Genomic DNA, 13636 nt, shown 5'->3' on the forward strand with positions numbered 1-13636 from the left:
CTTTCTTTGCTGTTGTGCAATTGACCTCATGGTTGTTTATACATGGCATATGCATTTAGAGATGACCGTGAAAACATCTGCAGTCACATTAAATGTGAATAACCAATAATATATTATAATATATATAATATATATATAATAATATATCAATATCAGAGAATTTCACACCAGACTATATAAGACTCACCGTAAAAGATCTGAAGGCACCAAACTGGCAGCTTTATTGAGATTCTGCTGTACTTTGGTAATATTGCTCTTCTTGTATGCAGCCATGTAAGATTTTGAAGGGGTTGGTTCACGAAATTCTTGAAATAATTCATTATACTTGTTGCCTGCACTGTAAAAATTCAATAAAAATGAAAAATAAATTAATTAAAAAAAGATATATTTTTATTAATTAATTTTCATGTTCATCTTTTAAATTTTTATAAATGAAAAACTGTAAACGAATAAGAAATGAATAAAAAATCAAATAAATAAAATGAAAAAAAAGTTAATTTAAAAAAATCATTTTTAATCAATTCATTTTATTTACTTGTTCATTTTTTTATTTTTACAAATGAAAAAATGTAAACGAATAAGAAACGAGTAAAAAATAAATAAATTAATAAAAATACAAATATATAATGTTAAAATATATAAAATAAGTAATTAGGAAATAAATGTTTAAAAAAATTTACATGAATAAAAATAAAAATCAATAAATGTGAACAAATAAAAAATATAAAATAAACAAATAATTAAAAAATATAAAGTAAAAAATATAATATAAATAAATTAATAAAAAATATATAAAGTTAACAATATAAAATAATAAATTAACAAAAACTATATAGTTAAAAATATAAAACAAATAAATAAATTAAAACAAATATATAAAGTTCAAAATATAAAATAAATAAATAAATAAAAAATATATAAAGTAAAAAATATAAAATAAATAAATTAATAAAAAATATTTACTGTTAAAAATATAAAACAAATAAATAAATAAATAAAAAATATATAAAGTTAAAAATATAAAATAAATAATTAATAAAAAATATATAAAGTTAAAAATATAAAACAAATAAATAAATTAATAAAAAATATATAGAGTTAAAAATATAAAACAAATAAATAAATAAAAAATATATAAAGTTAAAAATATAAAATAAATAAATAAATAAAAAATATATAAAGTTAAAAATATAAAATAAATAAATAAATAAAAACTATATAAAGTCAAAAATATACAAAATAAATAAATTAATAAAAACATATAAAGTTAAATTACAAATAAATAATTACAAAATAAAATATACATGAATAATGTTAAAAATATAAAAATAGATTAATAAATAAAAATACATATAAACAATAAAAATATGAATAAATAATTTTAGGAATATATAAATAAATGAAGACAAAATAAATATAAACATAACATATATAAAATAAAGAATTAAACAACTAAAATATATATATAAATAGATAAATAATGTAAAAATATATTAAAAATAAAGAAAAAATATAAATAAATAGATAATTAATGTTAAAATATATTAAAAATACAGAAAAAATATAAATAAATAGATAAATAATGTTAAAATATATTAAAAATAAAGAAAAAATATAAATAAATAAATAATGTTAAAATATATTAGAAAATAAAGAAAACATATAAATAAATAGATAATGTTAAAATATATTAAAAATAAAGAAAAATATAAATAAATAGATAAATAATGTTAAAATATATTAAAAATAAAGAAAAAATATAAATAAATAGATAAATAATGTTAAAATATATTAAAAATAAAGAAAAAATATAAATAAATAGATAAATAATGTTAAAATATATTAAAAATAAAGAAAAATATAAATAAATAGATAAATAATGTTAAAATATATTAAAAATAAAGAAAAAATATAAATAAATAGATAAATAATGTTAAAATATATTAAAAATAAAGAAAAAATATAAATAAATAGATAAATAATGTTAAAATATTTTAAAAATAAAGAAAAATATAAATAAATAGATAAATAATGTAAAAATATATTAAAAATAAAGAAAAAATATAAATAAATAGATAATTAATGTTAAAATATATTAAAAATACAGAAAAAATATAAATAAATAGATAAATAATGTTAAAATATATTAAAAATAAAGAAAAATATAAATAAATAGATAAATAATGTAAAAATATATTAAAAATGATGAAAAAATATAAATAAATAGATAAACAATGTTAAAATATATTAAAAATAAAGAAAAAATATAAATAAATAGATAAATAATGTTAAAATATATTAAAAATAAAGAAAAAATATAAATAAACAGATAAATAATGTTAAAATATATTAAAAATAAAGAAAAAATATTAATAAGTAGATAAATAATGTTAAAATATATTAAAAATAAAGAAAAATATAAATAAATAGATAAATAATGTTAAAATATATTAAAAATAAAGAAAAAATATAAATAAATAGATAAATAATGTTAAAATATATTAAAAATAAAGAAAAAATATAAATAAATAGATAAATAATGTTAAAATATATTAAAAATAAAGAAAAAATATAAATAAATAGATAAATAATGTTAAAATATATTAAAAATAAAGAAAAAATATAAATAAACAGATAAATAATGTTAAAATATATTAAAAATGATGAAAAAATATAAATAAATAGATAAACAATGTTAAAATATATTAAAAATAAAGAAAAAATATAAATAAATAGATAATGTTAAAATATATTAAAAATAAAGAAAAAATATAAATAAACAGATAAATAATGTTAAAATATATTAAAAATAAAGAAAAAATATTAATAAATAGATAAATTATGTTAAAATATATTAAAAATAAAGATAAAATATAAATAAATAGATAAATAATGTTAAAATATATTAAAAATAAAGAAAAATATAAATAAATAGATAAATAATGTTAAAATATATTAAAAATAAAGAAAAAATATAAATAAACAGATAAATTATGTTAAAATATATTAAAAATAAAGAAAAAATATTAATAAATAGATAAATAATGTTAAAATATATTAAAAATAAAGAAAAAATATAAATAAACAGATAAATTATGTTAAAATATATTAAAAATAAAGAAAAAATATAAATAAATAGATAAATAATGTTAAAATATATTAAAAATAAAGAAAAAATATAAATAAATAGATAAATTATGTTAAAATATATTAAAAATAAAGAAAAAATATTAATAAATAGATAAATAATGTTAAAATATATTAAAAATAAAGAAAAAATATAAATAGATAAATAATGTTAAAATATATTAAAAATAAAGAAAAAATATAAATAAACAGATAAATTATGTTAAAATATATTAAAAATAAAGAAAAAATATTAATAAATAGATAAATAATGTTAAAATATATTAAAAATAAAGAAAAAATATAAATAAATAGATAAATTATGTTAAAATATATTAAAAATAAAGAAAAAATATAAATAAACAGATAAATAATGTTAAAATATATTAAAAATAAAGAAAAAATATAAATAAACAGATAAATTATGTTAAAATATATTAAAAATAAAGAAAAAATATAAATAAATAGATAAATAATGTTAAAATATATTAAAAATAAAGAAAAAATATAAATAAACAGATAAATTATGTTAAAATATATTAAAAATAAAGAAAAAATATTAATAAATAGATAAATAATGTTAAAATATATTAAAAATAAAGAAAAAATATAAATAAATAGATAAATTATGTTAAAATATATTAAAAATAAAGAAAAAATATAAATAAATAGATAAATAATGTTAAAATATATTAAAAATAAAGAAAAAATATAAATAAATAGATAAATTATGTTAAAATATATTAAAAATAAAGAAAAAATATTAATAAATAGATAAATTATGTTAAAATATATTAAAAATAAAGAAAAAATATAAATAGATAAATAATGTTAAAATATATTAAAAATAAAGAAAAAATATAAATAAACAGATAAATTATGTTAAAATATATTAAAAATAAAGAAAAAATATTAATAAATAGATAAATAATGTTAAAATATATTAAAAATAAAGAAAAAATATAAATAAATAGATAAATTATGTTAAAATATATTAAAAATAAAGAAAAAATATAAATAAATAGATAAATAATGTTAAAATATATTAAAAATAAAGAAAAAATATAAATAAACAGATAAATTATGTTAAAATATATTAAAAATAAAGAAAAAATATAAATAAATAGATAAATAATGTTAAAATATATTAAAAATAAAGAAAAAATATAAATAAATAGATAAATAATGTTAAAATATATTAAAAATAAAGAAAAAATATAAATAAACAGATAAATTATGTTAAAATATATTAAAAATAAAGAAGAAATATAAATAAATAGATAAATAATGTTAAAATATATTAAAAATAAAGAAAAAATATAAATAAATAGATAAATAATGTTAAAATATATTAAAAATAAAGAAAAAATATTAATAAATAGATAAATTATGTTAAAATATATTAAAAATAAAGAAAAAATATAAATAAATAGATAAATTATGTTAAAATATATTAAAAATAAAGAAAAAATATTAATAAATAGATAAATAATGTTAAAATATATTAAAAATAAAGAAAAAATATAAATAAATAGATAAATTATGTTAAAATATATTAAAAATAAAGAAAAAATATAAATAAATAGATAAATAATGTTAAAATATATTAAAAATAAAGAAAAAATATAAATAAACAGATAAATTATGTTAAAATATATTAAAAATAAAGAAAAAATATAAATAAATAGATAAATAATGTTAACATATATTAAAAATAAAGAAAAAATATAAATAAATAGATAATGTTAAAATATATTAAAAATAAAGAAAAAATATAAATAAATAGATAAATAATGTTAAAATATATTAAAAATAAAGAAAAAATATAAATAAATAGATAATGTTAAAATATATTAAAAATAAAGAAAAAATATAAATAAATAGATAAATAATGTTAAAATATATTAAAAATAAAGAAAAAATATAAATAAATAGATAAATTATGTTAAAATATATTAAAAATAAAGAAAAAATATAAATAAATAGATAAATAATGTTAAAATATATTAAAAATAAAGAAAAAATATAAATAAATAGATAATGTTAAAATATATTAAAAATAAAGAAAAAATATAAATAAATAGATAAATAATGTTAAAATATATTAAAAATAAAGAAAAAATATAAATAAATAGATAAATTATGTTAAAATATATTAAAAATAAAGAAAAAATATTAATAAATAGATAATGTTAAAATATATTAAAAATAAAGAAAAAATATAAATAAATAGATAAATAATGTTAAAATATATTAAAAATAAAGAAAAAATATAAATAAATAGATAAATTATGTTAAAATATATTAAAAATAAAGAAAAAATATTAATAAATAGATAAATAATGTTAAAATATATTAAAAATAAAGAAAAAATATAAATAGATAAATAATGTTAAAATATATTAAAAATAAAGAAAAAATATAAATAAACAGATAAATTATGTTAAAATATATTAAAAATAAAGAAAAAATATTAATAAATAGATAAATAATGTTAAAATATATTAAAAATAAAGAAAAAATATAAATAAATAGATAAATTATGTTAAAATATATTAAAAATAAAGAAAAAATATAAATAAATAGATAAATAATGTTAAAATATATTAAAAATAAAGAAAAAATATAAATAAACAGATAAATTATGTTAAAATATATTAAAAATAAAGAAAAAATATAAATAAATAGATAAATAATGTTAAAATATATTAAAAATAAAGAAAAAATATAAATAAATAGATAAATAATGTTAAAATATATTAAAAATAAAGAAAAAATATAAATAAACAGATAAATTATGTTAAAATATATTAAAAATAAAGAAGAAATATAAATAAATAGATAAATAATGTTAAAATATATTAAAAATAAAGAAAAAATATTAATAAATAGATAATGTTAAAATATATTAAAAATAAAGAAAAAATATAAATAAATAGATAAATAATGTTAAAATATATTAAAAATAAAGAAAAAATATAAATAAATAGATAAATTATGTTAAAATATATTAAAAATAAAGAAAAAATATAAATAAATAGATAAATAATGTTAAAATATATTAAAAATAAAGAAAAAATATAAATAAACAGATAAATTATGTTAAAATATATTAAAAATAAAGAAAAAATATAAATAAATAGATAAATAATGTTAAAATATATTAAAAATAAAGAAAAAATATAAATAAATAGATAAATAATGTTAAAATATATTAAAAATAAAGAAAAAATATAAATAAACAGATAAATTATGTTAAAATATATTAAAAATAAAGAAGAAATATAAATAAATAGATAAATAATGTTAAAATATATTAAAAATAAAGAAAAAATATAAATAAATAGATAATGTTAAAATATATTAAAAATAAAGAAAAAATATAAATAAATAGATAAATAATGTTAAAATATATTAAAAATAAAGAAAAAATATAAATAAATAGATAAATTATGTTAAAATATATTAAAAATAAAGAAAAAATATAAATAAATAGATAAATAATGTTAAAATATATTAAAAATAAAGAAAAAATATAAATAAATAGATAATGTTAAAATATATTAAAAATAAAGAAAAAATATAAATAAATAGATAAATAATGTTAAAATATATTAAAAATAAAGAAAAAATATAAATAAATAGATAAATTATGTTAAAATATATTAAAAATAAAGAAAAAATATTAATAAATAGATAATGTTAAAATATATTAAAAATAAAGAAAAAATATAAATAAATAGATAAATAATGTTAAAATATATTAAAAATAAAGAAAAAATATAAATAAATAGATAAATTATGTTAAAATATATTAAAAATAAAGAAAAAATATTAATAAATAGATAAATAATGTTAAAATATATTAAAAATAAAGAAAAAATATAAATAGATAAATAATGTTAAAATATATTAAAAATAAAGAAAAAATATAAATAAACAGATAAATTATGTTAAAATATATTAAAAATAAAGAAAAAATATTAATAAATAGATAAATAATGTTAAAATATATTAAAAATAAAGAAAAAATATAAATAAATAGATAAATTATGTTAAAATATATTAAAAATAAAGAAAAAATATAAATAAATAGATAAATAATGTTAAAATATATTAAAAATAAAGAAAAAATATAAATAAACAGATAAATTATGTTAAAATATATTAAAAATAAAGAAAAAATATAAATAAATAGATAAATAATGTTAAAATATATTAAAAATAAAGAAAAAATATAAATAAATAGATAAATAATGTTAAAATATATTAAAAATAAAGAAAAAATATAAATAAACAGATAAATTATGTTAAAATATATTAAAAATAAAGAAGAAATATAAATAAATAGATAAATAATGTTAAAATATATTAAAAATAAAGAAAAAATATTAATAAATAGATAATGTTAAAATATATTAAAAATAAAGAAAAAATATAAATAAATAGATAATATTAAAAATTTAGCAATCTTGAAAAAATCGTGAACAAGAATTATAATATATACCACTGTACCAACGTGACATATGAACTGATTAAAGATAAAAAATAAACTAAGATGAATGCGCAAAATGTATAAACATGTTTTTCTCAATTTTGACCAATTCTTGACCCCTTTAAAACTATTTTAACCGATTAAAGACCCATCTGAGGCCCCTAGCACTGCTCTGCAACTTTTAGTTTCGGAGGAGATAGAGTTTGAAAATATGGAGACAGACAGACAGACATATCGTCTTTTATATATTAGATTTAAATTTGAAGAGAACTGCATGGTGAGCCATTTTTTTAAATGTAGACACTTGTCCCCACACAAAAGGTCACATTTCATAGACTGACAACAAATGCCTCAACGAATCTTGCTTTCCTGACTGCTGAAAAACCACTTCTGTGGTACCAGTTTTCAAGAATTCTGGCGAAAGAACTGACCCATTAAATCATCACCCCATTAGCCTTCTCCCGCTTTTCGCCAAAATATTTGAGTCCTTAATTAATCAAGCTCTAGTTCATCACCTTACAGATGCTAAACTCCTGACTGACAATCAATATGGATTTAGGCAAGCCAGTTCCACAGCAGATATCCTAACTGTAATCTCTGAACATATATACCATTCACTGGACAAAACAGGGGAAAGTAGAGCGGTAGCCCTCGATATGTCTAAGGGCTTTGACAGAGTATGACACGATGATCTTTTAAGTAAAATTAGATCATATGGTATCACTAGAAGAATGCATAATATAAGTAAATCCTTCTTAAGTAAGCAGGCGAGGGTAGAGCGGTAGCTCTAGATATATCTAAAGCTTTTGACAGGGTATGGCATGAAGGTCTTAAGAAAATCAGATCATACGATATCACTGGAAGAATACTAAACATAATTAGATCCTTCTTAGATAAGAGAAGAATCCAGGTTGTCTTTGACGGTTGTACATCTAAACAATATGATATAAATGCGGGAGTACCTCAGGGGTCTATTCTGGTACCTTTATTATTCTTGATATTCATAAATAACCTCCATGATAAAATTGTCTCTGAGATGGGTATATTTGCTGATGACACCACTCTCTATAGCAGGCATGAGGGGAAAACAAATGAACACATATCTAAGGAAATGGCAGAAACACTAGAGGATGACCTCCAATCTGTAGTTGAATGGAGACAAAAATGGATGGCCGCATTCAATGCTGCCAAGACTTGTTTCCTTCAATAAGCTTGTTTCCTTCAATAATTACAAGAAACCCTCTCTACCACCAATGGCCAAGAACACATTACCCGAAAGTATTTCCTTTAAACTCCTTGGTCTAATGTTTACAGGGAACATGAACTGGAATAGATACATTGAGAACATTGCCAAAGCTGCTTTGAAGAAGGTGGACTTTCTCTACCGTGCTAGAAAACTATTTACGTCTAAAAGTGTCCTGTACCTCTATAAGGCCACCATTCACCCATGTATGGAGTATTGCTGTTACATTTGGGCTGGTGCATCTCCTACTTGTCTCTCGCTCCTAGACAAGGTTCAAAAGACAGTTGCCAACCTGATAGGTCCTGAACTGTCATCTAAGCTCCAGCCTCTGTCCCATCGACGAAATGTTACATCCCTCCGCCTGTTCTACAAGTACTTTAACGGTGAATGCTCTGACGAACTTGTACCCCTCTCGACGTGAATACCTCGACAAGCAGCTAAATCCCACCCCTACACAGTAGAGATACCTAAGTGTAAGAAAGCCTTCTACTCCAATAGTTTCTTCCCTAGACATGCTAGACTTTGGAACTCCCTTCCGGAATTCTGCTTTCCCAACTGTACTGACATGCATAAGTTCAAGTGTAATGTGAACAGACATCTTGCCACTCATCTCCCTTCATAATATCCCTGCAACTTATGTCTTATGATAGAAGCCCCCTACTTCAAAGTGGCACTGTGCCTTGTTTGGGGTTAAAATTGAATTAAAAATAAAAAAACTTTAAGATGCATTGGTAACGGATGACCCAAACACGCAATTCTCAAACTAATGGAACAAAATAAATGTGCAGTAATAGTCATATCACTTTCTGTGACGAAAATTGTGGGAACGCAGGCTTACCTCTTAAACGGCCTCGGTGTGCACTTTGCTGACACAGTGTCATGATGCTGAAAAGGGTCCAAGATGGCGCTTGCGGCCTTATATAACAATGTAGTCTCGCAGAATCTCCTGTGCTCTCACGCACATATGCAAATTTGGAGGACTCTGTCTTTTATCAAAAACAAGCCACTGGAGCAGATGGGGACAGATGTAAAAAGTACCGACGGACGACGCTGCTGCTGTGAGCTGAGGTTTTGTGTACTATTTTTTTCTTTGCAACAGCACTTTCCATGTCGCTAAGATAAACAGGGTTTCCCAATAAAATGTATACACTCTTTAAATGAACATAAAACCAACATTTTTTATAAGAAAGAAAAGTTTCATACATCAAAATACTGTGAACAAATATAGAAATCAGCTAATTATCGAAAGTGTTCAAATTATTGGCCATTGTTGCCCATGAACAGCTGACAACACTCACTGATTGAATCGAAAACGTTCCTTTTTTTTTTTTGGAGCAGATGGGGACAGACGTGAAAACGAGTCTACGGAAAGTACCGACAGACCACGCTGCTGCTGTGAGCTGAGGTTTTGTGTACTATTTTTTTCTTTGCAACAGCACTTTCCATGTTGCTAAGATAAACAGGGTTTCCCAATAAAATTTATGACCATAAAATCAACATTTTTTATAAGAAAGAAAAGTTTCATACATCAAAATATTTTTAAATCCGGTGAGCGTGTATAGTACTCAATACTTCCTCTTCGTCCAAACTATCTGTTTCGCAGGTGATGATCAAGATATGTTCTTACGTCATGATGAGAGTGGGGAAGTGCTCCATCCCGCTGGAAGTGCCATTCTTTATTCCTAAGCATCTCTTGGGAACGTGGCATAGCGTATTGATGTAGCAAGTTGAGATGATTTAAAGAGTGTATACATTTTATTGAGACACCCTGTATATTGTTTTGGGCTCAAATCAAGTTATTAAGTTAGATCCATGTCCAAGGAACCTATATCTAAACTTTCAAGTGTTTAGACCCAAATTGTCGGAGGATTTTGGTAGAGTTTTCAAAGGTCAAATCGTTCTGGCCGAAAACCGATCACATAGATTTTCCCAAATCTCAGAACCCTGTATATCATCTCTTGGGAACGTGGCATAGCGTATTGATGTAGCAAGTTGAGATGATTTAAAGAGTGTATACATTTTATTGAGACACCCTGTATATTGTTTTGGGCTCATCAAAGTTATTAAAATCAAGTTATTAAGTTAGATCCATGTCCAAGGAACCTATATCTAAACTTTCAAGTGTTTAGACCCAAATTGTCGGAGGATTTTGGTAGAGTTTTCAAAGGTCAAATCGTTCTGGCCGAAAACCGATCACATAGATTTTCCCAAATCTCAGAACCCTGTATAGCATCTCTTGGGAACGTGGCATAGCGTATTGATGTAGCAAGTTGAGATGATTTAAAGAGTGTATACATTTTATTGAGACACCCTGTATATTGTTTTGGGCTCAAATCAAGTTATTAAGTTAGATCCATGTCCAAGGAACCTATATCTAAACTTTCAAGTGTTTAGACCCAAATTGTCGGAGGATTTTGGTAGAGTTTTCAAAGGTCAAATCGTTCTGGCCGAAAACCGATCACATAGATTTTCCCAAATCTCAGAACCCTGTATATCAAATTTCGAGTCTGTAGACTAAAAATTGACAGAGTTATTGTGTAGGGAAATGTACACAGACACACACACAGACACGTTCACTTTTATAGATATATAGATTTTTGATACAAAACCTATCTAAGAACAGTACCAGGTACATAATGTACATTTGTCTGAAATTTAAAAAAAAATCCGCTCAGCCATTTAAGAGTCCACACACATGCACAACGGAGAAAGCAACTGATGCTAAATGGGCTGGTAAACAGCAAAACAAAATAAACCAAATACAATACGCAAAAGTCCAGCTAGAATTCGTCACTGACAACTTTCTCAACTTCCAGCACGTCTCTCCCCACGGCCTCTGCCAACAGACATTTTATCAGAAAACTAACCCCATTCCATTTGCATACATGTGCAGTGGAAGATGAGATCTCGTGAGATTCCACGAGACTACACCTTATAAATCCATGGCTGCCATCTTTAATTTCTCTTTCTCTCAGATCCCATCCGAAGGTAAGTTGTATGAACGCACGACACACACACACACGGGGGCGCTTTCCTCTTTGACTATTACATTCAACTCTACAGAAACCATGGAATAATAAATAAACAAAGACGTATTCAGATATAGGACAAGCTTTTTAATCAATTTTTGGCCCCTAGCAAACTATTCAGCCAATTTTGGATCTAAACATTTGAAATTTTACATAAAGGGTATTCAGACATATAGCAAGCTTTTTAATCAGTTTTTGGGCAAAAATTTGGCTGCCAAGAGGTCAAAGTTGAAAGAGTTAACCTCTGCAGACGCTATCAAACTCCTCCACCAATGTTGGGTCTAAACACTTGAAATTTTAGCTGTAGATTACCTGGACATGAGTCAAACTTTTAACATAATGTACATTTGTCTGAAATTTAAAAAAAATCTGTTCAGCCATTTAGGAGTCCATAGCGAATGCACTCATGCACACACGCACAACGGAGAAAGCAACCATGAAATAATGAATAAACAAAGACGTACTTTATATAAGATTTCCTCAGATTTAGTCGATCCAAATTCTTAAGAAAAATATCTTTAAGTGTTGAAAGATTATCCATGAATTCAATCATTCCAATGCTGAAAAAAAAAAAAATGATAAAAATTTATCTTATAGAGATGAGGGACAATGTAATGGAATTTCACTCTATATTAATAAACATCTTTATTTGTTAGCTTCGTTAGTAGCTTTAGTAGGAGAAAGAAACGTATTAGTAACGTATTAGTAAGAGAGTGTTTTGTTTTTTTACTACATGGGGGTCACCACTTATCAAGGCCCGAAGGCCACTCAGAGATAAGGGTTATTGCGTGTACAGTAATCAATTAGATAGTATTGTAGTAATCATTAGTATTGCGGGTTTTGATAGAGTGTCTTACTTAAGGAGGCGGTTTGTCAGGAGTCTGTTTATGTTGGACTTGAATACATCCAAGTTGTAGTCAGGTGGGAAACAGGCAAGCGGCAGAGAGTTCCACTGGTGTGCAGTTCTAAGAAAGAAGCTTTGTTCATGGAATCTATGTTTGGAGTTAGGCACAGATAAGGAGTGGGGAAAATTATTGACAGTAGTTTCAGCCAGACGGGTGTTTCTCGTGAAAGATTGGCGAGGGGGGGACGAGGGATTGGAGCTCAGACGAGCACCTGCCATGGAAATAACGATAAAACAAAGACAGGCTCGCAAGTCTCTTCTGTGGGAGAGAGGTTGCAGGGAAGAGAAAAGGGCATCCCCCACTAAACCACGAAGTCTATTTTGTACTCTGTCAAGGCAGGATAGGCTGTTTTTAGCAGCTCCTGCCCAGATGTGGCAGCAGTACTCCATCCTTGGACGTACTTGGCTTTTTTTTCGATATTTGTCATCTGAAGGATTGAGCTTCAAAACGAGACTGATCTCATGACGATCCGTCGTGTGTGTTGAAAATTTTTGGCAGACATACAAACGCATACACATATTTTGCTCTTTATATATAGTTTCTAATCTATCTAATAGTTTCTTCCCTCGAACTGCTAGAGTTTGGAATTTCCTTCCATGTTCCTACTTCCCTGACATGCAGAAGTTCAAGTGTAATGTGAACAGACATCTAGCTGCTCAACTCCCTACATCGCTTCATATTATTTGTTTCCTTCTTTACTACTGGACTCACCTTGTGTGCTATTCGCACAACGTTTCGTTTGATGCAACCGCCGGCCTTCTTCAGGTGTATCTCGTCGTATTTGCAGGAATCAGTCTATCCAACTCGGTATTAGGAAGGGAATTTCGAACGGAGTCCT

General features: G+C 21.7%; 1 protein-coding gene across 3 annotated transcripts in view; it reads right to left on the reverse strand.

The window, feature by feature from the left end:
• The window catches only part of LOC145266607 (DNA-dependent protein kinase catalytic subunit-like), a 396502-nt gene that overhangs the window by 18149 nt on the left and 364717 nt on the right, over positions 1–13636 (reverse strand). For all 3 annotated transcript variants that reach the window (XM_080122502.1, XM_080122501.1, XM_080122503.1), the window contains 2 exons: positions 12358–12453; positions 188–337 (listed from right to left, as the gene is read on the reverse strand). In XM_080122502.1, the coding sequence (XP_079978628.1) occupies positions 188–337; positions 12358–12453 (246 nt within the window). The remainder of the gene's footprint in view (positions 1–187; positions 338–12357; positions 12454–13636) is intronic.

The sequence above is a fragment of the Euprymna scolopes genome, chromosome 41, assembly GCF_053919585.1.
Source record: "Euprymna scolopes isolate OS-2025 chromosome 41, ASM5391958v1, whole genome shotgun sequence".
Lineage (NCBI taxonomy): Eukaryota > Metazoa > Mollusca > Cephalopoda > Sepiida > Sepiolidae > Euprymna > Euprymna scolopes.